The sequence below is a fragment of the Netta rufina genome (assembly GCF_964035555.1).
Source record: "Netta rufina genome assembly, chromosome: 17".
Classification (NCBI taxonomy): Eukaryota; Metazoa; Chordata; class Aves; order Anseriformes; family Anatidae; genus Netta; species Netta rufina.
Window position 1 is genome coordinate 8,595,352 of NC_140141.1, and position 24,865 is coordinate 8,620,216.

The 24,865-nt window shown below is 55.0% G+C and overlaps 1 protein-coding gene across 1 annotated transcript in view; it reads right to left on the reverse strand.

Moving 5' to 3' along the window:
- SRRM4 (serine/arginine repetitive matrix 4) overlaps positions 1-20,556 on the reverse strand; it is a gene marked incomplete at both ends in the record, with an annotated part of 31,737 nt that extends 11,181 nt beyond the window's left edge. Inside the window, 8 exon segments of the mRNA XM_084297271.1 lie at positions 1,230-1,392; positions 2,356-2,448; positions 5,080-5,130; positions 5,820-5,846; positions 7,383-7,454; positions 7,735-7,818; positions 9,806-9,949; positions 20,426-20,556. Coding sequence (XP_084153397.1) covers positions 1,230-1,392; positions 2,356-2,448; positions 5,080-5,130; positions 5,820-5,846; positions 7,383-7,454; positions 7,735-7,818; positions 9,806-9,949; positions 20,426-20,556 — 765 coding nt within the window.
- Positions 20,557-24,865: the final 4,309 nt, after the last annotated feature.

Sequence of the window (24,865 nt, forward strand, 5' to 3'; positions counted from 1 at the left end):
TTCCTTTTCATGTGTGCACACGTAGACATGCACCTAAGTATGGTGCTCACGTTCTGTTCTTGCTCTGCCTTATATGGTTTTATAAGCAGTGACTCACATGTACTACATACTCGGTAGATGTATATAACATAATTAATTCTGAAAGACAATTTGTGCCTGTCCACATCCGTGTATGATCTGCGTATTTTGATTGGAATGCTACCTGTGCAGGTGAGCGGATAAAACATCGCCTCTGGCTGGGACTACCCATCTCACACCTGACGTAACTACTGAGTATTTGCAGTTGAGCACTAGCTTTAAAAGGAGAAAAATCAGTTCCCCATTACATAACACTTTGGGGCTTGGAGGACTACGTATTCAAGACACTGCTAACATTACGCATCCGTACACAAATACAAGATTCTGCAATCCCTTGAGTCTTACGTAGCACTTTCTCTCTCCAGAATGCCTATCAGATACCAACACTGATCAAAGGGCATCACACCTCTGCTTTGCAGCTACTAGGAACAAGGGGGAAATGTGCCATGGAAATCAAGTTTTCACATCAATCAGTATCTAATATTTCTCTGTCGTTTGCTCCCTCAGTTCTATGGCATGTATTATATCATGTCTTTCCATGTATATGGAAAAACATCCCAAGGCACTGAGCCTGACTTTCCCCTTGGCTGCACATGCAGTTCCCATTAGCATCAATGAGAGCTGCTCATAAGCTCCCAATTTGGCCCTTGGGCTTGTCAGTCCAGAGCAACAGTGATCCTAGGAGGACCCTGATGGTCAGATAACATCCCCTGCCAATAATCCCCAACTCATTAAATGTAAATGTTTCTTTTATATATGTTTGATTCCTTTTCTTCCCCTGAAGGACTAAACTTTCGGACATGAAGACCAGTGAATTAAGTTCACATTTAGCTGAGCAAAGACCGCATAATAAACACAACCCTGTAAAACATCATTGCTGGAGGCCACTTTTTCTTTGTTAAATGTCCTCAATTCATTATTCATAAGCTAGAGTCTTGGCAAGTTTTTCCCCTCTCCAACCCCACCCTTGATGTGAAAGTGCTGAAGGAAGGAGCGACTTTAAATACATTGGAGAACAGCACCATTAATAAATAATACTGTTTTAACCAACTTTGTCTAACATCACTATAATTGAGTTATAAAAATTTTATAGCAGATTTCTTGCCCAGATTCCTGTGGCTAGTTCAAGCAAAGCGGTGTGTAATACTTACTACTTCCTTGGGAGACAGGAAGCTGTAGAGTGGGAGGGTTTGGCTGGCTTTTTGGTTGGCCTGAACCTCTGCAGAGGAGCTTCGCTTTGCTGTGACCTTTGAATGGTGCTGGGAGCATCTTCGCCGTGTTTTACGCCCTTCCTCCCGAGACCTGGCTCTGTGCCTCCAGAAGACATGGAGAACCAAACCGTTATTCCTCGGCATTGTAGTGGTGCCCACTACCAGCTCCACACAAACCCTTGACAGCTTTGTGCTGAGCCACTGTGTGTGGGAGGAAACCTTCCACATGACTCCTCTGTAGAGTCACGATGGACAGAAAAGGAACATTTTGCTTTTCTACTTTTTTTTTTTTACTATATATATTTAGTATCCAGGAAACTTGGGTTGGATTTCGGACCTTAACGCCAAATTTCAGCTCTAATTTGTAATTTTATGGTGGCTCAAGACAAGCTGTGCTTCCCAGCAGCTTGAATGTCCCTATGTCAATACACCTCCAAGAAAAGACGCTCTTCTCTTGCATGAACATCTCACCTATTACAGGTTGCATTCCTCCCTGCACTGATCATCATCAAATTTTCATGAGAAAATTCTCAGTAATTAGGAATGGAGTGGGAGAGAGGGGGTGGTTTGCTCATCAAGTCAAGTGCTTTCAAAGAACACGTATCAAATTCATGTGCATGAGCTATGCAACTTGCTATCGCAGTGATGTGGCCCTAGCACCAGCATCCACTCAGCTGGCCTCAGGATGCATCTGTCATCCACAGGACAGAGACTGAAATCAGGTCAAAGGCAGTGGATACAGATGCCATTGGCAAATACATTTCCATTGCTAAGAACAAGTTTAACGGCTTGCCTGGGACATCAGCAGCACAGAGCCCTTGGGCTGGGAAGGCAGACTGGGCTGAAATCAGCTGTCACTGCCTGAGCGTCAGCTACGGGGATTAGAAGTGACTGCTGGACTAAGAAGCTGAAGCCACTGCTCCTCGAGCCAAAACCCTCTCTTTTATGCCCAAGAGCGCAAGCAGCTCAACCCACGGTGTCCCAGCAGAACGGGACATGGCTCTGTGCAGAGCTCATGGATCACACGAGCTGTTGCAGCCCTGAGCTCAGCGAGCGGTCACGTTACCTGCTGTGGCAGCTCGGGGAGTAGGAGTCGGAGCTCTCTGAGCGAGAGTGGCGATGGCGATGGCGATGAGCTTTCCGGGTGCGCCCACGAGAGCTTTAAGAAGGCAGAGAGGAAAACCACCGTTAGACAGCAGACTGGGGGCTGCAAGAGGCAGCAGGTGGAGGCTGAAGTCATTTAAATCAGAAACAAGAGCTGCACTTTAAGCCAAAGAGATTGGTGCGTGAGACATGGTGCAGTACAGCAAGGCATGAGAAATTCTCCACCCCTTCACAGCTACACCGACATTCAGGCAAGCCATCTTACTGAGATCTATGCTTGCATTTTAACTACAAGCTATTAGGTTGCCTCCATAGCCTGCTGGAGGAAGATCTATGGACTAGCACGCAGGAACACAGCACAGCACCAATCCTTTCAGCTTTCAAGACCTTAAAGAACTGTCAGCTACTCTCCCTTCATCCTGCAGGCTGCCCTGACAGCCAGGGAACTGCCCAGGATGTTCCCACAGCTAAGCTTTGATGTGGGAGCACAGTCCCTCTGGGCAACCCATTGCAAAGCCCAAACCCTCCCCTTTCTTGCTGTGCCCCTCTCTGTAGTGCAGGCTCCTTTCTAAACAGCAGATGCAAGAGGCCATGTTCCAAATAATACAGAACACTTAGTATCTGCCTGCCTTCCCCACCTTCTCAAGGTGGGAGGGTCTGCCCAGTCCTATAGGATGCTCTTATGATTGCTATATGAACACGAAGGACAGCTTCCCTAACTGCAGCCTGCCCTATTGCGGGCACAGGACCCTTTTACCTGGCTGCTCATAGGTGTCCAGTCATGCTGCCCCCTTTCTTTACAGGGCCACAGAACAGGGACCAGCAAAATGTGGACACAGCCCGGTTCACGGTCCTGCTGCTCCATGTGGGTTATTACTGACGGCTTACCTGGCCCCATTACTGAAGGGCTGTTGTTGCCCTTGCCAAAAGCTTGAGCCCTGCACACACAGAGCAGGCTGACGTGGGTGGCAGCTGTGTCACCTTAATGCCTATTCCTTCTCATCATGCTCAGTGCCCATCACAGCAGGTATTTTCGGTCTGGTAGCGCAGCCATCTGCTCAGCCGGGCATTGCTGTGCCAGCAGGCAAAGCTAACGAGGGGTTAGCTGATGGGAACAGCCTGCTTTCATGGCCACGCTGCACCACTCCTTGACACTGCTAATATACCTGACTGGACAGCATTTAGCAGTCTGGCACCACGAAAACTTAGCAAATCAATTGCTTGAGAACAGCATCTCCCCTAAGACAAAAGGGCAACCACCAGGGCAACTGCTTGAACTCCACTTGGCTGTTTCCTCTGATGCTTTTTACACCCTATGATTCAATTAAAAAAAATTGGGATTTTTCTTCCTTCTTTCTGCACAGATGAAGTCAGGGATACTGAACATCTCTCCCTCACACAGTGGATTTGTGTAAAAATCCCCATTTTCTTTTCACCTTCTGCACCACTCCCTCCCAGTTTAAGACTTTTCTCTGTCTGCAGGAAGGATGAACTGGTCCCATGTTGTTTAGATAACCAGTTGCTCAACACAAAGATAAGCCAAAGCAGGACAATGGTACAAGAAATCCTGATCTGCGTTTGCTCACAGGCTCTCTCCAATCCACCCCTGGGAGCAATGGGGAGTTTTGCAGAAACCAGGAGTGACTCAGTTCTGATTTGTGAGCTGAAAGATGGGGGCTAAAGAGCCCTGGCTGGTTTATCCCCAAAGAGCAATTCTAGCAGCTCTTTGGGGATAAACCAGGAAGGAATAAGCTCTTCTCATTCCCCTTGGTCAGTGCACTCCAGCAAGGCATCCAACCTTTGTGTTAACCACACTGGTAGGCTACTGCACCTTGGCCAGCACCACCCTGCATATGGGAGATGCCTTCTTTCACCAATTATCTAGGAAGCCTCGGTTTTACCAACAATCTATGAGACTTCTGGGTGTGTAGCAACTTAGTTTGAGGAAAAAATGGTGAGTGCACCACTGAATAGGCAGAAATATCGAGAAAAGGAGATGGGTGTTCTGCACTGCAACACAGCTGGCCTCTGGAAGCAGCACGGCACGTTGTGCTCCTCTTGGATTCCCAATCTCTTCAGTCCCAAGGCGTACCAAGGTAACATCAGTAGGGCTAGGGGTTGTTGTCCTTCTGTCCCCTTTCTGCCTAAGAGTAAACAGCTTCAGCCCCAGAGCTGTTTCCTTGCTCTGAAAGCAGGTGAGATGCCACAAGTTGCAATTCCCAGGAGAAGACCGAGAAGGAAATTAAAAACAGAATGCTTACAGGCCCTTCTCCTGGCCCTAAGCAACCACATTTCATGCCATACTCCTTGATTGTCTGCCCCATAAGAGAACCACAATCCTTCTCTTATGCACTTACCAGAGCAGTTAGGAACCTCAGCTCCACATTTTTGCATTCTCTAACACCTCTAAACAACCCCTTCTCTTCCCTATTCCCCATTGCTTTCTGCTCCCATGAAAAAGTCCTGAATCAGGTGGCACAAATGAGAGAGAAAAGATCTCCAGCCTCTACAAACCCTTCCCTATTTCAGCAAAACCAGAATCACTGGTTTTAGCTACAAAATAATCCAGAGAGCTGCTCAGAGCTCTGCAGCTAGCATTAGCTCCTGGGGACCCACCACACGAAATGCTTCCTACCCCTGCAGCTCTGCACAGGCAGGGCAGGGAGTACCAGGAACCACTACTTACTGTTTTTTGTGTTTTCTTTCTTCCTTTCTCTTACTTTTGGGGCTTGAAGAACTAAATAAGAAATGGCTAATTAATTCAGAGATTTCTGTTCTGATAAAGAGCCACACAATCACACACAATGTTACAGCTAAATTGCCCAAAAGCGTGCAATAAAAAATTAAAGGGATGAATGATTCTCTCTCAGCACAGGGGGTCTCAGTTCCTGCTAACAAAGCTGGCTCATGGGCTTGGACAAAAAAAAAAAAAATCCCAGTGCCATCAGCCCTCCTGCTGGCTTTCCCATAGAGAACTGGAATAGTACATGCATGTACTGGGATCAGGAGCATCCTTAAAGTACACAACTGGAAAGGCAGTGAGTGAGTCTGAGGGTTTCAAAGATGGACACTGCTCAGGGATGCGTACTCTTTGCAGATGAAGCCATAAAAGAAACAAGGCTAAAGATGCAGGAAAGATACAACATGGATGATTGTTGCTGGGGATACTTTTAACCAAGATGCCATTTCCAGTTACTTGCTTAGCTGCATAGGTTGGGCAGGAGATCTGACTCCTATGGGATCTGAGGGACACATAAGGCTGAACAGGACAAGGGTAGCCCCAAATCCACAGGGAATGGGGGAGCCAAGGGAGCCACCAGGAGACAGAAGTGTCTTCTGCCCCCACCCAGCAAATATCAACCTCATGAGATCCTGAGAAGACCATTAAACTATTATTTCTAAGGGATCACCCATGCTTGCTCTTACCTGTGTCTTCTCTTCTTTGAGGATAACCTGCAAGACACAAATATTTACATTGAATACAGGGTCTAACAGAAGTGGAAATCTGAATCAGAGACAATATGGTAAGGCCCATCTATAGCCTGAGCACCTCCCACGTCCCTGGGGGTTCCCTTTTCACTAATATTGCCTCTGCAGTCTTGCACTATGATTAGTTTGAAGAGACAGAGGAGAGTCCAGTCCCAGGTTTTCTGTATGAAGGACCATGTAGCAGCCAAAGGAGGAATCCTTTCTGCATAACCCCAGAGCAAGTTCACAGCCAAACCAGGATCATGCAAAATCTTCCCTCCTGGAGCATCCCTGGGATGACACAGGAGCCATCATGCTGGCGGTCCTCAAAGAAAACCCTGGGAACATGGAGATCACGTTGCAGCAAGGCCTGACCCCGGTCTACTACACAGCCTGATGGCCCATCTGAGCTTCTAGGACAACATCCCACAGAGGACATGACCTGAAGTGCTGCCTAGAGAGGCCATGAAATTACCCATGGCAAATGGGATCTGTAGCTGACGTGTTACCAGGTGTCTGGAAATGACCTCCATCAGTCACTAATGCTCACTGGTTGATCATGCTGCTTTTTGGGACCAGATACAGCTTATCATCAGCTTGTAGGGAGCACAGATGGGTCCTACATGTGGAAAGCCAAAGAGCATCTGACCCCGGACAACTATCAGAAGGTGGCATCCATACAAGAGCATAAGAATCTCTTATTGAAAAGGAATTATTTTAAAGGGATTTCTATCTCCTTGTATCTCCTTCTCCCTGCCTTCCTCTTTAAGAAACATACTCTGCTTTTCACCCTGTTAGCCACTTTTGGTAGCTTCTCGCTTTGATTCAATAAATTATAAATACATGAACTTTCCGAGGGAGATGGCATCCACTGTTCTCTGCAAATATTGATTTAACAGTTGAGGGAAAATGGTAAAATATTTGCAATTTTAAATTTTCATCATGCTTTTTAAATTAAAAATGGACTACAGAAGAGGGAAGGCGGAGGCAGTCCCATGACTTCAAGCAATGTGAGGCGAGCTCTCCCCCTTGCCAGCATGGTTGGGAGATGTTGAGAGATGGCTCTGGGCTGGGAAGGGAAAATCTGATGGCTCCTGGTGCCTGGGGAGGGGAAGGAAGGGGCTGAGATGTGGGCACAGGGAGCTGGCTGGAGCCTTTTGATGGTTCAGATGCTGCCGCTTTCTGTGGGTTGATGGAAAGGGGAAACAAATGGGAGCCACATGAAATTTTACAGCAAGATTGTGGAGCTGGTGGAGGCTGCCTTGGCCTTGACCTGGCTCACCTGCCTGTCTGTCTGTCCATCTGTCCATCTTCTCTGCCACCCTGAAAGCTCACCAAGCCACCCCAACGGCCATCTCACCTTCTCGTGGGGCCCTGCTGCCTCGATGGCCACCACCACAAGTGACTAGGAGCCGTGGGAGGGCTGTAACGTCTCCCACCTCCTGCCCAGACGCCCCCTGAGAACCCGGCACACCCCTGCACAGCCACCAGCCAGCCGTGACGTTTCCCAAGGAAAAATACCTGTTTCTTTTTCGTTTCTTGGAGCTCTTCTTCTTCTTCTTCTTCACAGGGGAGGGGCTGTAGGAGGGAGACCTGGGGGTGCAAAGGGGTGTCAGGGGCTGCATGGCCCCCTCACCCCTCCAGGGCCATCCCGGCCCGCGCCATCCCCGGGCTCAGGGCCTGGGGGGCTTCAGGCTGAGCCCCCGCAAGCTGTTAGGGGAGGGCGACAACACGGCGGTGCCTCGTGGGGCCTGCCAACGGGCCCTCACACCTCCATTTTGCATCCGTTTCCTCCCCTTGTGCAGCGAGGGCCGCCAGTCCCCTCATCCCCATACACCCCAGCCCAGGCCCACGCTGTCACAGCCGCCCTCACCTCCGGCGCTTCTTGCGGCCAGACTTCTTCTTCTTCTTCTTCCCCCGGGCCGGCGGTGGTGCACGCTCCCCGTTGCACGAGGGGCTAAATCAAAAAATATTTTAAAAATAATAAATAAATGCACCATCTGTATCATTTCACTTGGGGCTGCTCCCTTCCCCATGCCGCTGTCCCCACCAGCGGGACAGACAGGGCAGAGGGATCACTTCTGACAGCAGATCAGGGGTGCGGGTGAGCCCCTAATTACCCTCTAATGAATAATTTGGTCACACTTTAAATTAAGTGTCTCCTGCATGGATTTAATGGAGATATAATGAGACAGCCACTGTACATGGATGCAGTGCCAGCTGATTATTTAAAACGTGTTTGCTGAGGTTAATGACTCCAGAACAGATTTATAGGTTTTGTTGCTCTTTGTAAATATGCTTTAAATAATTAATTGACATTTAATTTGCATATAATAATTATCGCAATCAGATGCATCTAACAGTAGTAAAAGACATGACATATGTTAAATAGCAATTGATTAGAAAAATATATATTTATTGAGATGCTATGGTAATTTAGTAAGCTATGTATATCTTGCACAGCTGTTAAACCTTAAAAAATTGTGAACTAATTTCTTTTTAAACACATGACACTGAATCATGTCATGTTTCAGTGAAAAGTAAAATCCACAGTTAAATTAATTCAGAGCACTGGACTGAAAATATGAAATGTCTGGGGGCTAGTGATCCAAAATAAAGCAGACTGATAGAAACAAGGGCACTGGGTCTCTGCCTCAGTTTCCCCACTTTTTGTCCCACTGGCAGGAGGAGCCACCTTTGGGGACATGAGCGTGGCCTCGTGTTTAGAAAACGTGAAGAGCTGAGTATTTGCTGCAGACAGGACAAAGGAAAGGACATTATTGGTAATAATAGTCCTAAGGCAGAGCAAGCATCCTGGCATGTTGGCCTCTCAGGTGACAGGGACAGCACATTGGTGGTCCCAGTGAAGCCACTTGAAGGGCTGCAGCTCAGGGCCAAGCCCATCGGGAGCTGGCCCTGCTGCCAGCCACCAGCAGCAGATCACCAACATCACCTTGCAGGGCAGGCATGGGGACAAGGAGCTGGAAGACCCCTTCCCGTTGTCTGACTGGGCACAACCGGGGCTCTGAGGGAAGAGAGCTGTCCTGGTGAGGGGGTGAGCAGAGCCTTCATCCCAGCCCCGACTGAGACCATCACTATGCAGGAGAGGACCTCAGTTGCCCTAGTGAGATAGCAGAACCCAGGACAACACAAATCTGGGCTCCCCAGCAAGCAGGAGCACATCTCAGCCCCCTTCTCAATCAAGCCCTGCCATGGCCAAGCCAGAGCATGGAGAAACCTCCAGCCTGCGCTGCTCAGCCACAGGCAACTCCTGCAGAGCCCTCCTCCTGCTCCCGAGATGAATTCTTTTGTCTTTGAAGTGGAAGACTTCTCCCTGGGCTGATCCAACTTTAATTGTTCTTCTGTGATTGTAATCAGAGTCTAATTAAAAATACACTTTAGATTATTGTTCCGGTTAGCCTGCAATCTGAAGATAGGAAATGTGCTTTCTTTCTCTTTCTTTCCAGCATCTTTAACCAAATGGAGAAGCTTTAATCCCAGAGACGGTTCAGCAGGCAGCTCTGAGACCCCAGCTGCTTCGCTTTGAAGGTTTCATTCGTTTTTTCCCTCACAAATAGTCAGGGGCAAACGATGAGCTGATAACAAGGCCATGCCCTAACGAAGGCAAAGCAGCCAGTCTGATGTGGGCACATGGAGGTGGGAACTGCTGAGGTGATCCCCAGCTGGGGGAACCCCGCAGGCCCCACGGCACATGGGATGCTGGCAGCTCACCTGGGCTGGCTGCGAGGGGCTGCATGACCACAACGTGGAGTGAAAAGGGAAGTGAAGAGACTGGGTTTCTCCATGGGTTTCATGGAATTGCAACTCATGTGGCCATTCAACCCATCCACAGCTTTCACAGACCCCACTTGGGATGAGCATACACTCTTCGGTGTTTCCTTTGCTGACAGCCCCGTCCCCTTTGGGGTGGCCCCATCCCCTACCTGCGGGACCTGCGGCGGGCATGGCTGCGCCTCTCCTTCCCTCTCGCCCAGCCGTTAGTGCTGGAGGCCTCCTTGGACACGCGGCCGCTTGGCTTCTCGGGGTGTCTGTCCTCTGCAGGGTATGGCAGGCAGCTGAGTGGCCCACTAGAGGGTATCAGGACAGAAAGAGCAATAAGGAAGGAAAAAAACAGGGGAGTGAAAATCCCAGCAAAACAAAGGGTAAAAAAAAATACAATTATTTCAATCACCATTCCCCAAACCTGCTGTAGCATTGCCAGCCCCTTGCTGCATGGCCTCTTCCCCCAAAGCATCCCCCTCATCGGCACCCAGGTGGAAGCAAAGCTCCCTCCCCACACCTACAAACAAGGTGCTGGGCCAGCAGCACAGCTGGTCCTGCTGAAAGCCCAAACTGGAGGCACTGGGGCAGCCCCTCAGAGCCAAGGGGAAGCGCCTGAGCCTTGCAGGTGCCTACACAAGCCCTGGGGAACCCACGCAAGCAGAGCCCTGCAGATATTTTTTTCAAACAGAAGGAGTGATGCAAAGCCATAAACCACACCTGGAGGGGGCACTGAGAACATGGTGTCATCCAAAGTATTATTCAATAAATACAGCAAGTGTCAGGGTGTCCAGGGCAGGCTGCAGAGATGTGGGATGAAGGGCTGGGGTGTGCACATCTGGAGGGTTCAATGCGCCCAGGAGCATGGCTAAGGAGCAATGCCATGGTGAAGGAGCATGTTAGCCCTGGCTAGCCTTGGCCAGAAGCATGCAGCCCCTGGCAATGTCCTTCTGCCTGCCCTCGTCATGAGCAATGCAATTTTGGGGACTGCAGTTGGCCCAGGAGCAGCTGCAGAAGAGAGGTCACCCCTATTTCCACTTGTGCTCTCAGCCAAAGCCCACCTTCCCTAATAGCTTCCTCTTTCTCAGCGCACATTTTTCAGTGTCCGAACATTTTAGGGATGTGCCTTAGCCAAGCACAAGCACTAGGGTTCGATGGGGTGAAGCTGGGGCAAATGTTTCCAGCCCAGGACATGCAGGAGGTGGTGCTGATGTGATGGTCCCTCCGGCTTTCAAATCTATTACTCCTCCTGTAATAAATCCCCCGGTCTCTGCCCAACATCTATGTGGTTTGTAACCATCCGGGAAGCTACATGGTTAATTGCTTTCTTTGCGTGAGCTAATTAGCTCGTGGCCTTTCCCGAACCCCTTTTAAGAGCAGCCTTCCGAGGCTCAATCATTAGGATCCATTAAAAACGTCCCCAAATTAATGATCTGTGCAAAGCCAGGGCTGGAGCGGATCTGGGAGCAGAGTCCCCAGGTACGGTGGGTGATGTCCCCCACCCTGGTCCCTGATCCCACTAATGGCATTTTCAGGCCCCGGGGTTAAAACATTTTGGCCCGGAGGCGAACAAGGGCTGCTGCTGTCCTGCAACACCCCGCGAACCATTTCTTCTGGGCTTGGAAGCAATTATCGATGGAAATAATTATTCTCCAATCCCATCAAAGGCTGGCTTTGATTCAACCAAATGTTCTCCTCCGGTGAAAGCTGAGAGTCACTAACACGCTAAACTGGCTGGTAATCCCTGTGCGTTAAGCTCCACGGACATTGATCGAATATAAATATATATTTAAATATATATATATATATACTTTGTAGTCTTTCGTGTCTTTCATCCCTGATATAAAAGCGCTTGCAGCTCGGTGTGAAAGACCTCCGCAGCCTTAGAGGGAGGGCTGTCACACCTTCCCCTGCAGGGAGGAGAAAGCCTCTGTGGAGGGTTTTTTTTTTTTGGGAAAAAGAGCTTAGTTTGCTGGAGGCAGCCCCAGGAGGGCGGCAAGGACACGCAAGCAATGTGACTGGAAGCACAGGCTTCCTCTGCGCAGGGGACGTCCCTTCCCTTTGCGGCAGTCTCTGGTCCAGGAAGATTCTGGGGGCAATTTTGGCCAGCTTCTGGCAGATGGGAGGGGAGCAGAGGGCACGCAGGGCTCTGCCCAGGTGCTCGCCTCTCCCACCAGCCTGAGCACTTCACTGCTTTTCCCAACCGGGCTGCATTTTGGTATTGCTAACATGAAGGGGAGAAACCACCATAAAATGCTGCAGTCGCTTGGAGAACGGGGCTGGGGCTGGCAGCCAGGGTATGACAGCGTGGAGAGGTGGCTGCTGGCGTTTCGCTGAGGACGGGGCAAAGGCAGAGGGTATTTGCAGCCTCGGGGAGCAGAGCTTGCTCACAAACCATCACCACTTCTCCATCACAGAGCTCAGTGCCATGGCCACGTGCTGTCTCATCAGGCCATGGACCGCGGCGCTCGGTGACGCAGCCCCCTCCCCTGTCCCCAGGCTCCCGCGTCCCCCAGCCATCTCCTGCCACAAAGCTTTCATCAAGCAGCCTTTCTCCTTCTCTCCTTTCTCTCTGGAGGAGAGAAAAGCTGGAACGTTGCCTTCCTCGTGACCTTCCAGCTGCGGGACACCATTGCCAGGGCAGCAGTGGCAGCATCTCTCACCTCTGCGGGACCAGCTCCAGCAGCCCCAGCCCTCTGTGGCCACTCCAAGGCCCCTCCACCCTTCCCAGCAGCTGTGCAAGCAGCAGAACAGGCACAACGGGGCTGGATCATGCCCACCAGGCCTTTTTTTTTTTAAGATTTATTTTACTTCTAAAGGCACAGAGTAATGGGGTGCTGGATGCCCAGCCCGGTGCCACAGGGATCTGGCTGCTTGCACGAGCACTTTGGAGACCTCCAGCACTGGCCACGATCGGGAGATCCACTCCACCAGCACTTCTGAGCTCAAGACAGAATATTTGGGAAAACCAGCACCGGCACTTCACTACCTTGCCCTTTTCAGCCCCAGCTGGCTTCTCATTCCCATCACCTCAGCAGACCCCGGTGCAAAAACAGGCACAGCTCCAGCCGACTGGAGCCCCGAAAACTCAAAAGGTTAAAGCCTCTCTGATGAGCCTGTTAGTTGCAAATATTTCACTGGCAAAGCCAATGATGGATGTCTTGCTGAGGGACATCAGCCCATGAAAGGACACGGGCACCCATAGCTCCAGGAAGAGCGAGAAGTGCCCGCAGCCACAGCAGTGGGACCCGGCGGTCCCGCAGCCATCCCCGCACATCGCCTCTGCCCAGCACCTTGGCTGCTCTGCACCACTTCAGGCAGAGGAGATTTTTTTTTCTGTGCTGGCAAAATTACCCTTTTATTTTCTCTGTCTCTTCTCAGCTGATTGAAAAAGAAAATTGTGGAACCGTTCCTTTGTCCCAGGAGAGGGAGGGGGGAAAAGGAAGGTTGTAAAGCCCTTTCCAAGCCCAAACTCCAGCAGATGTGTTTACATAAATCCCTTTGAAATACGCACTAAAAATACCTCTTCAAAATTAGGAGATGGGGGAGATTGTAAAGTGCTTTCCACAAACACAGACACACAAGCACCCCACGGCAGGTTCCTTCCCCACCTCATTCAGACTGTTATTATTAGTGCGGCAGGAGCCCTGCAGTTTGTTATTGAAAATTATAATAGCAAATCACCGAGATATTTTCCCTGATTGCACAGATTCCAAGCCAGTTCCATTTTAATCTTCTCTCCACTATTTTCCCGTGCATCAGCAGAGGCGCCAGCTGCAGAAAAGCGCGTGGCTTTTTTTCTTGATGCAGTTTAAGCACAGAAGAGAAACACCACTCTCTAATAGATGTTTTTCATCCAATTTTCGCCACCACGCCTCGTTTCCCTTCCTGTGATGCCCTCGTCCTGCTGCAAGCCCCAACGCGGCGGCGGCTCCTTTTGCTTCTTGGCCTCCAGAAACGCTTCACGACCTCCTCTCATCACACCCCGGGCCAAAAAAAAATTAAAAAAAAAGCAGCTCAGCTCTTTATTTTCCAGCAGCTGATTTACCACGCATGGCTGCCCAAAAACAGAGGCGCATCCCCGCTGGCAGTGGGGTCGGTGCCAGGTGCTCCGGGGACAGAAGCGATGCTCCGTGAGCCATCCTTCGGAGGGTCCCCACGGCTGCGTGCCCTCCTCCCCAGGGGCTGGACAGCCCCGAGCCTTTCCTATTCTCAAACCCCCCTCCTTAGGCAAACACCCTCCGGGTCCCCATGCCTGGAAAGGTGACGGCGATGGCACCGCAGCCAGGGTCCGGCGCCGGGTAGGGCTGCGGGTGCTCGTCACAACACGCCAGCTCCCCTGTCTGAAGCCCTGCTCCATTTGGCAGGGCGAACAGCGCCGAGATAAACAGTTTATTTGCCAATAACATAGCTCGTTAACTTTTAATCGAAGAGCGGCGTGTGAGCACACAGCTTCCATGAGCGATGGGAGATTGCTGTGAGCACAGATCAGGCACAGGGCACGGCGGCAGGGGGAGAGGACGGGGAGAGAGGCTCCCCCTGGAGCAGTGGCATGCCCTCTCTATTTCTTTGCCCTTTCTTTTGTTTTATTTTATTTTAATTCCCACTGGAAAACGAATGGAAAACACGCCTGATAACTCCCAAACCCAACCTGCCTGCGCAGCATCCGCCTGCCCAGGGAGCAACTCGGGTTGGTGGGGACAGCGGGGGACACCAGGAGATGATGGCCAGCTTCTCCCTCCAGGATGGGGGCAGGACACTCAGACCCCACAAATAAACCACCCCCGAGATGGGGTCCCGTGGGTGTCCCCCATTTGGGACTTTTCTCCCTAATATCTACCCCACGGTGACACCCTGGGCTACATGGGGCTGGGACAGAGCAGATGGGGAGCGTGGGGAGCACAGCTTCATGGCTGGGTGGGTTTGGTGTGGCTCCAGACTTCCTTTCCCCAAACCCCCCCAGGTGCTGTGGGAATCACCTCGGCGGTCTCACCAGCTGCCTGGAGATGGGTGGCAGGAGGCATTTTTTTAAAGACAGTTTCTAGGAGAGACAATGGGGCCTCATCTCCGCTCAGGAGGTTGAGGATGGCGTGCCCATGCCACCCAGGGCTGCTTTTGGGGCCAAGCCAGGAAAAATCCCTCCCTCTCCGCTCCCAGGTCTCGTCTCCAGCCACCTCCTCCACCCCGCAGCCCTGCACAGGGCTTTAAATCACCGGGGAAGAGCGAGGGGAGGATATTTATGGGTTTGCTGCTCCCTAGGGGGAAGGTCTGGAGGAGGCAGCCAGCTCCCAGCGCTCCTGGCCCCGTGGCTGGAGAGAATCATTTCCCTGCTCCGCACATCCGTCTTTAATTGGGTGTAATAATAATTTTATTGCTTGCTGGGATTCGTGGGGCTGAACTAATGTTTGTAAAACGCTCTGCTATCCTCGGCCGAAAGGCAGCCTAGAACGGCAAAGCCCCCGTGTTATCCACATGTGGATAATCCAGAATTACTCACAAACAAAATCAAGATTATGCAAATGTATTCATTACTCCCCAGAACACCTCCAGGAAAATAGGGGAATTAGTCCTGTTAACAATTACCCGCTATGTCAGCGCGTGGCTGAGCGCACGGGTGCACGCGCTCCCCGTCGGCGGTCACCTGGAGCTCGTCCTGGGACCTCAAGGTGCTGGAGAAAGAGGGGAAACTTGGGCTGGGGGTGGCCTCGGTGTGCCCCTGTCCCCGCCCCATCCCTCGCCTTTGTGCCCGCTGATGCTGAGCCCGGCTCCGTGCGGCGCAGGGCAGCCGCGTGGCCGGGGCGTGCCGGATAAAGGTGCGCTGGAAACCCCGCACGGTTTAATTAATGCCACATGCCTCTCACTCCGCGGGTTGCGTGGGTTGTTAATTATTTTTATAAAGAAAATAATTAGTCCCAATCAAGGCAGAAGCTCTCCAGAATTACAGCTCATTAAGCGCTCGCACATTTTTCTGTTCTATAAAAAGTCGTGTGGCGCTGATGAAAATTACAGGCCCTTGGAAGCAGCATGAAATACAAATCCAGGCGGTGTCACCATCCTGTTACCACCAGCCGCATCGCTTTGGCTTCGGCAATTGCAGCTGGAGCTGAAGTGCAGGGCTCTCTGCTCCCTACCAGCGCTCTGCTCTGCCCGTTAGCGTGCCGGCACCAACGTGACCCCGAGCAGCGGCCCGGACAAGGACGTCCCCAAGGAGGTGACAGCCACCGAGGGGAAGGGAGCACCTTGGCGAGGGGTTGAGGGATGCTCAGGCTGGGTTCAGCTCCCCCATGGCAAAAAGAGGGGAGAAGGAGCAGCCTTCGAGCAGTGGGGTCACCCCTGTGGGACGCAGAGGGGTGCTCGTGGCGGGGTGCAGGAGTGTCCCCGAGCATCCCCGGCCAAACCATCCCGATGTGCTGGGCCCAGCCCTATTGAACGCCGCAGGGGCTTCGCTCAGAGCCTAATTGAAAGAAATCAGAGCACGGTGAAGGGAGCTGAGGCCAAATCGATAGCGGAGCAGTGGGGAGGGCAAGCGGGACGCCGGCTTCGCTGCCTCTCCACCATGAACGGCGCGGTGAGCCCCGGCCCCTGCTCCTCATGCGACAAACAGGGACGTGGAGGAAGGCGAAGACGATGCAGGCAGCTGAAAATAAAGGTGTCTGGTGGGAAACCAACAGCCTCAGCGGGGCAGCTTGAGCAAAGCCCTACCTCCCCTCCTGCACCCCGCACGCCGGAGGTCTTCAGCTGTGAAATCTCTCATAATGCAAAAATATTTCCCTCGCTGGGCAGTAGCCGGTTCTTCATCCCGACAGCTGAAATCCCAGCCTCCTGCCCCAGTCCTCTCCTGTCGCACCCAAAGTGCTGTGTTCAAGCACACCCAGGCAAAGCCAAAAACCCCCAAAACCCCAAAGCCAAAAACCCCAAACTGCAGCCCCAGCGCTGCCCTGCTGTGCCAGGGCGATGCTCTGCTGGCAGTCGGTGTTGGCCAAAAGCCATTTTCTCACCGTGACCCTTGGGTTCCTGAGCACTTCCAGCCACTCGCACATGCAGACGAGGCGTGCACCGGCCGAGCCCCCGTTCCTAATCCTTGGGATTTGGGATCAAGCATCACAGCGGTGTTTGTAGCCCCTATCTGCTCGCTGGGCCTTCCTCTGGCCCCAGGAACAAAGAGGGAAGGGGGCAGCGAGCAGAGCAGAGCAATCCCGAAGGAGCAGCACCCTGCTGAGCACCTCGTCCTGCTGCCCACCCAAGCACACTGGGAGCACACTGGGAGCGCACTGGGAGCACACTGGGAGAGCCCCCGGAGCCCGGCCGGCTGCAGCCACCCGGTCTTGTTTCATTAATGGAGAGACATCAATTAAACACGGAGCGTTAAACGAGTCATCAGTGAAGCAATTAGCCCCAACCACAGGCTGGGGGCTCAGGGACCCGGCTCAGCCTCGAAACGCCTGGCTGAGCGCCTCCTGCCCCAAAAGAGGCATATTTCAGCCCAATTTGCCATCCTGCTGCAGGACAGCATCCTGCGAGCATCCAGCCAGCTACAGGGCTGCCTCCCTGCAAAAGGCCAAGAGCGGCACGGGGTTCCCACCACGTCCCCCGGCTCCTTTCCCCCTTCCAACCAAGTTTGTTCCCACTTTTAGTTTTTTTTTTTTAAGCCCTCCCTGCAGTCCCCGCTGCAATGGCAGGGAAGGCGCTCCCATCGCTTGCACAAAAAAAATAAAAAAATTGCTATTTTTACACTCCCGGCTCCCTCAGCTGCCAGAGGAGCCAGCCCCGAGCCTCCCGCAGCAGGGGGGCTGCGTGGCCCCGCTGAGCGGGCACCAAACCCAGCGCCTGCCCCGACCCTCCTGGGCTGCTCGGGGCCTTGCGGAGATGAAGAGGTTTCGGTGGCCGCAGGAAGAAAAGGTGGAAATAAAGAGAAAAGGGAAGGGCGGTCATGCACGAAATGATTTCATTTCGCTGATGCGGGGAGTGCGTTTGATAAGTTCATATTAGAGAAAAACCTAAAGAAAGCCCAAAGAAAGGCCCGGCTGCAAGACAGGAGGCGAGGGGGATGAAGGCTCCAGTCCCCGTGGCAGTGCTGGGTCCCACAGCCCCACATCTTTATTTTTATTACCCAGACCTCGAGGGAGGAAGGCGATCTCCCCGCAGGGTGTGGGCTTTATGAGCCCCCTTTTCCAAGCTGTTCCCAAAGGAGAGCCCAAGTCCTTTTTTCGGGCACCTCTCTCATTGCCAGGAGGGGAGCAGGAACACGAGGGGTGTTTTCCCCAGGGCTTTTGGGGGCCCTGCAGCATCTCTAACCTCGGCTTCATCCTCCAGAGCCCTGCGAGACCCCTGGAGGTGCTGGGGCAGCCTTGGGGGGACGTTTGGCGGCCGCCAGAGCCCAGCAAATGCTCTCTGATGAACTTTTCCCCATTGGAAACTGGCCCAGCGGAGGCAGGTGGATGAGGCTGTGCAGAAGGAGGAGGAGGAGGAGGAGGAGGAGGAAGGCACCGTGGGTCCCCCGAGCATCCCCGGCTCTGTCCTCGCCGCCTTCACCCCGGGCTCCCCCCAGCAGCCCCCGAGCTGCCTAATTAGCGCCGCCGCCGCCGTCCAGCTGGAGCTGGAGGGCAGGGGCAGACAAAGCCTCCCTATTGACAGCACCCCCGAGGACTGGGGTTGGAGGCAGGGGGGGGGCTTTTCTTCTCTCCCCCCCCCCTCCCCTCCACTTCTCCACTTTTCTTTTCAAGCCCCGCTCCCCCCGTTGGGCCGGGGCCACGGGCTCATTAGCGCTGCGGCTCGTTGGGAGCAGATGGCAGCCAGGCCCGGCCGCCTCTCCCCGCGGAGCAGATGCCCGGCGGACAAGGGGGGGATTAGCAGAGCCGGGGGGGCCGCAAGCTGGGTCCGTGTCCCCCCCCCCACCTCCCCAAGCAGCACGCCCTGGTGCTGATGCTCGGTGACCCAGCGGTGCCAAAATGCTGCGGGTTGGGATGGGAGACAGCAGCTGCCCCGTCCCATCCCCAAAATCACTGGTGATGGCAAACCAGGTGGCAAAACGGTGTTCACCCCCCCCCCAAAATGCAGTGACCCCCCCTCCCTGCCCGCCACGCGCAGCACGTCCCGGGGGACTGGGGGTTAAAGCGCAAATCCCCGCGCTGCCCTGGTGTGACCCAGTTCGGCCATCTGGCAGGCACGGACACAGCCTCGGTCCCCCCGTGTCCCCCCCCAACGCCGTTACCTGCCCCAGGGTGAAGTCCCCGGGGGTGGCCGAGGGGTGACAGCGGGCAGGTGACAGCCCCGGGCCCCTCGGTGCCCCCCTCTGCAAAGCCGAGCGTTTCCCGGCCACGCTGCAGCAGCTGCGGGCTGCTCGCCGGGTAATTAGGCTCCGGCACCGAAATAACGAGCAGCCACCCGCAGCCTTCTCGCAAAAATAAATTAAAAAAAGAGTCGGACGAGAAGAAAGTGAAGACGGGAAGCGACCGCCTTGATTTTTCCCCTTCCGTGCCATGAAGCGCTCGGGAACCCCTCGGCTTGGCAGGAGCCCCCCCCCCGGGGGATCGGGCAGCCCCCGGCCAGGATTAATGTATTCTTTTGTTCCAGGGATGAAACGTGGTTTTAGCAGGGCTTTAACCCGCTGAACCTCCCCGGGAGCTTGATAGGAATTAAGATGGAAGGGGATTTATCTCCGGGAGCGGTGCTGAGGGATGGGGCAGCGCCGTGCTCCGTTTTGGGGGGCTCGCAGGGAGCCCACAGGGCACGGAGCCTCCCAAGGGGGCTGCAGGGCCAGCTGGAAGGAGGAAAATCCCATTCTGCAAGAGGAAAAACCCTGCTGCCCCACGGCTGTCAAGTGTGGGAGCAAACAGAGAGCCAGCTGGTCACCGCAGCGCCTCGCCGGGCTACCTGGCCTCCCCACCTGCCCCCGGTGCCGCTCGGCTTTAGGGGATTTGCTCCTAAATTAGCCCGGTGTGCTCTCAGGGCCACGAGGCCGATGGGATCGGTGTTGCCGTGAAGCCTTCGGGAAAACCAGAGCAGGCTTTCGGAGGGGTGCAGAGCAGGCGCCCAGCTCCGAGCCTTTCCCAGCTCCCAGCGCCGGTTCCCAGTTTCCCAACCCGAGCAGCCCCAGGAGGCAGAAGCCTGGCTCAATCCCTTGGGAAAACAACGCCGAGAGGACGGCTTTTAACACCATCGAGGCAGCCAACAAGACAAATTCGGGTGCTCCCAAGCCGGGAAGGCGCTGTCATGAAGAAGCCGCACGGGTCCTGGTGCATCCGATGGCCCCGCTGGGTACCGGCTGGGCACCACTGCCCCTCTTGCCTTTTTCTGCAGATTTTTGCCCCAACCGCACGCCTGGCAAGGCAGGGGCTGAGCACAGGGGTGGCCACAGCCCCTGGGCTACGAGTCCTGGGGGTGTCATTGTGTCCCCCCACCCCGTCCCTAGTGGCTGCCCCCCCCAGGTCACCTTCCCGCGGGGTCCGGGTGCCGCATGGACCAAGCCAGCGGGACGCACACCCCGGGGGCTGCACGGTGGGGCTGGGGGCGCCCCCACTTTGTGCCTGCTGACCTCTCCAGCTTCCCCCTTTCACCCCATAGCCCAGCGAGAGCTTTCCAGCCCCCTGCTCAGAGGCAGCCAAAGTTTCCCGAGCGTGCATCAGCCCGGGGAGGGATCCCCCAGCCCTGCGCACGGGGGTCCCTTGGGTCCCCAACCCCTAAGTGAGACCCTCGGGGGTGGCAGAAGGAGGGGAACCAGCAGGGATTTGGGGCAGAGCCTGGTGGCGGTGCTGAGCCTGGGGGGGGGTTCCCCGAGCCCTTACCTGGGCAGCGGCTTGCGGGCGGTGATGCTGGCCACGATGATGCTCTCGGGGCGCGGCGTGGCCACGGCTTTGAAGGTTCCTCGCCAGAACTTCTCGAAGAGCTGCTTCTCGCCCTGCTGCACGCTGGCCATGGCCCCGGCACGGCTCGGCACGGCTCGGCACGGCTCCGCTCCGCCGCTCTCCGCGGTGCTGATCGCTGTCACATCCCTCCCGGCCCCGCACGGCTCAGGTTCGGGTGCCCGGGGCTGCTGCGGCTCGGGGTTAGCCCGGTTCGGCGCGGCTGGAGGGGGGCGTGTGGGGCCGAGCCGCTCCCGGCTCCCGTTTTGTGGCGGCGAGGCGGGGAATGGGGCCGGGCCCCGCCGCCGTCCCCTCCCCGGTGCCGCCTCCCGCAGCTGCTCCGCCGGGAGCAGCCCCGGACCGAGAGCAGCTCCCGGGCTGCAGCATCCTGGATCCGGAGCATCCCTGAACCAGGAGCATCCCTGAACCAGGAGCATCCCTGGATCCGGAGCATCCCTGGATCCGGAGCATCCCTGGACCAGAAGCACCCCTGGATCAGGAGCATCCCTGGACCGGGAGCCCCAGGCTGGTCTCCACCCAAGTACATCGCCCGTTTTATCACCCAAATGGGCCCCGTGGTGACCAGCCCAGGGCTCCCGGTCCAGGGGTGCTCCCCAGGAGCATCTCCTCTCTGGCTGGGTTCAGCCTCTGGTTTTGCCCTCTCCCAGCTGCTCACTGAAAAAAAAAAATATATATATAGGCACCAGCTCGGATCGCCAAGAGGAAAAGGAGCAAAAAGCCACGGAGAGCTTTCTGTATCTGGTCCACACGGGGAACTGCACGGGGAAGGGATTTGGGAAACAAACTCTTCTTTTCCTCCCCCTCCATCCTCTCCCATTTAACGGTGAGGTGGAGGGGCAGGGCTGGGCTTTGCTGCTTCTCAGCCCCAGCTTGGGGCAGCAGCAGGGAGGGAAACCCAAAGCGGCTCCAAAACCAAGAGCTCAGCACCTGGGGCAGGATCCAACCCCTCCTCGCCACCGGGGCATCTGGGCTGGGGCAAGTGCAGCGGCGTGATCCCCCCAGCCTCTTGCACCGAGCCCAATAAAGCTGTTTCTGGGAGAAAATGCTTCTCGGAGCCGGCGCTTGGGAGCACAAGTGAGAGGCGGTGACCTTGGGTGGCGGAGGCGCTCGCTATTGTGCCTCGGCTCGCCGCGTGCTGCTTTATGTAAGCAGCTGGGGATGGCAGAGCCGGGAACAATAGGCAGCGGGAGCTGAGGAAGGAGGGAAAACCACAGCAAACTCGATCACCTCCTTGCGATGGATGCAAAATTAGCAGGAGGTAGCAGGGCGTTGCCTGTCTGACATCCTCCAGCCCTGCTGCTTTTCGCTTTCTGTACCCAGAGCCCAGGGCTGCAGCCCTGCACGGAGAGCAGCAAGCCTAAAACCCTAAAATCTTGGCAGCAGCAGAGTTGGGCAGAGGTCCAGCAGGGCTTTGTAAAACACAGCCAGCTCCACCTGGAAAGCCCGAGGGGTTAGGACAGCATCTGCACGGGCACAGAGCTGACCTTGTCCCATGGGGACAGCCTCACCCCCAGCTGGTGCCCCTGGGGCTTCTTGGGTGCTGCTGGTGGAGGTGCAGGAGCACGGGGGGAAGGATCCTGGTGCCAGCTCCTCCCCATAAATGCAGCTCGTTACCCCAACACCCAGCCCAGCACCAGCTCCCAGCTCTGCAGGATGAGTGCAGCCACCGCCAGCTGCAGCCGAGGCCCCACGGCACCACGCAAGGCTTCCAGCCCGCCTGGCCCTTCTCTCCTCTGATCCCCAGGCCACCTGGCCCCAAACGAGCCCGGCTGTCCCTTGTTGTCCCCCAAAGCCCAGCCCACACCTGGAGCTGCTCCGAACGCCCCCGACCTGGCTGCTGAATGGGAGGAATAACAAATGTTTGCGCTATTAAATCGGCAGCGCGGGTGGCGCGTGAGCAGGGGGGAGGCAGCGATCGCTACGAGGTGAAACCTCTCCTGGCGTACCTCGCGGGGACATCGGCAGCCAATTAAGCAATTGGCTCCCTTAACGGAGGCTCCGAGGAACGCGCCTCCCCGCCGTACAGCAACGGCGCTGCAATAAATCGCCTCGTAAATAAACAGCCGGGGAAAGCGGCGCAAGATGCCCGCAAAAAGCACGGCGGCAACGCCGGGTGGCACCGGCGCGGCTGCCATCCCCGTGCCATCCCCTGGTGATGCTTAGTCCCCCTTTTTCCTCCCCCAAACCCAAAGGGTTAACCTCCCCTCGTCCCCAGGTTTAGATCTGGGGGTGAGCAGCAGCAGAAGCTGCCCCCGCTGCAGGTGAAGCCTGCCCGGGGCCCTCGACAGGAGTGAGCGGTGGGGTGGCTCCGTGCGTGCTGAGAGGTGCCCCCGGGACGGGAAGCAGAAAATGTGTTTACCCAGGATTACATTTTAATCTCTTCCCTCCTTCTAGAGAGAGAAGAGAGCTGGGTTTGGCCTGGAGCCGGACAAAGATTTTTCTATAAACGTTGAATTTTCCCTTGGGTTTGGATTATTTGCTTGGTGCGTGACGTACCACAGAACCCCGGTGGGTGCTGAGCACCTGCTGCTCTGTGCCCATGGTTCTTGGGGTCCCTGAATCCCCAGGGAAGCAGAACCAGGCCTGTCCCCATGTCCCCATGGCCAGGACAGTGCTGGTGCAGTGACCCCACTGGCACCATCCTGGCACCTGGACCCACATCTCCGTGCCCCCATTGCCCCCACAGCAAAGACGCTTCAGTGACACGAGGCCAGAGGAAGAAACAGAGCTCGGTCTTGCACAAAACCTCCCCATTTCCATCTCCACTTCATCCCCCAGCCAAGCAGGCTTCCTGCAAATGCAGAAAATCAATAATTACCTTTGGAAGTATTCATTAGATCTCGAGAGTCAATAAACAAAAGCTGCAAGCGCCCTCGACTCATTACGCTTCAGAAGCACCTACCAATTATTCCCTCCACTAACCCAGCCCCAGTCGGCAGGGGGAGGATTTTGGCCCCGTGCTGAGGCTGCAGCACTTCGTGGGGTCTATCCCTCATACGCCAGCATTCATCTTTCCCTTTGGAAACCTCCGTTTTATGGAAAGTTTTCCCCCCTTGAGAGGCTCCCAGGCGGAGCCGCACACACCGCCGGGTCCCTCTGTTCTCCCCACAGCTGGGGACATCCATGGATGAGGCTCTGGGGGAGAGGGAGAACAGGGAAGGGAGAAAAAACCCTCTTTCCTTGAAATAGGAGGGCTGCCCAGCAAACGTGGGAAGGTGAAAATTTCAGCAGCAATTTTGGCAGCTGGCAGCACCCAGCCTTCAGCACCGGGACGGCACCAGCAGTACCCAGGGCTTGGAGATGGGGTGGTGGTGCTGGGACCTGCCCATCCCATCCCATCCCGTCCCATCCCATCCCATCCCTCCTTCCCCTGGGGACATCAGCCAAGATTTGGGGCAGTCTTTCTCCCAGCGCCTGTCCGAGACAATTCCCATCCAGGCTGGGACAGGAAAGTGCCCGTGGCCCACGCAGGACAGGACACAGCCGCTGCTGGCTCCCGCTGCGGCTCCTTTGACTGCGGCCTTGTGCACTGCAGCGGGGGGACAGGCACCCCTACCCCGCTAATGTAGCAATTAGACATGTTCAGATTAATCAGATAATTAAGCAGAAATGCGCTAATTGAATAAACAGGAGAGCTGAATGTCAATGACATGGGGAGAAAAGGAGGACAGGGACAGGAGGCGTGGGGACGTGTCCCTGGCTCGCAGGTGGCTGAGCCGAGGGGCTGGGGGGGTCCCCAGGGTTGGGGGGTGCTGGAGATGAGCTCGGAGCAGCAGGGATGGAGTCAGGCACCAGTGAGGATGGGACAGCCCCTGGAAGGCAGAGGTGCCCACTTCAGACCAGGGGCAGCCCGTTTATGCCATTACTTTTCCTTCTCTTTCCCCAGCAGTGTTTCAGCACCGCTGCGCCCGTGCCAGCATCGTGCAACGCTTGGCAGGAGCGCAGCCTCTGCCATGAGAGCTTCAACTGCTGAGAACAACTGGAGAATTTGGGGCACGGACACTTCCCATTAAGACGCGCTAATGAAATGTGAAAATGTTTTGCTGTGCTGTAATTTTATATATTTTTGAATGCAGCTGCGGTGCTGTTCGACGAGGGCTAATTTGGACGTCAATTAAACCAGGCTAAATTACGGCCGAGTACGCCGTGGGAGCCAACGCGGCAGGGGACGTGTCCAGGAGCCCCAAATCTTGCTGACCTTGCCCTCTCCTTACAAGCTGGACCAAGAGCCCCATCTCACCTCACCTCCGTGGTCGAGCCCTGCCAGCTGCCACCAGCACGGGGGACGTTGGGCAAGAAGTGACAAGGACAGGGACGGCCACCCTAGGGAGCAAAGCCACAAGCTCCTGCTGTTTGTCCTCA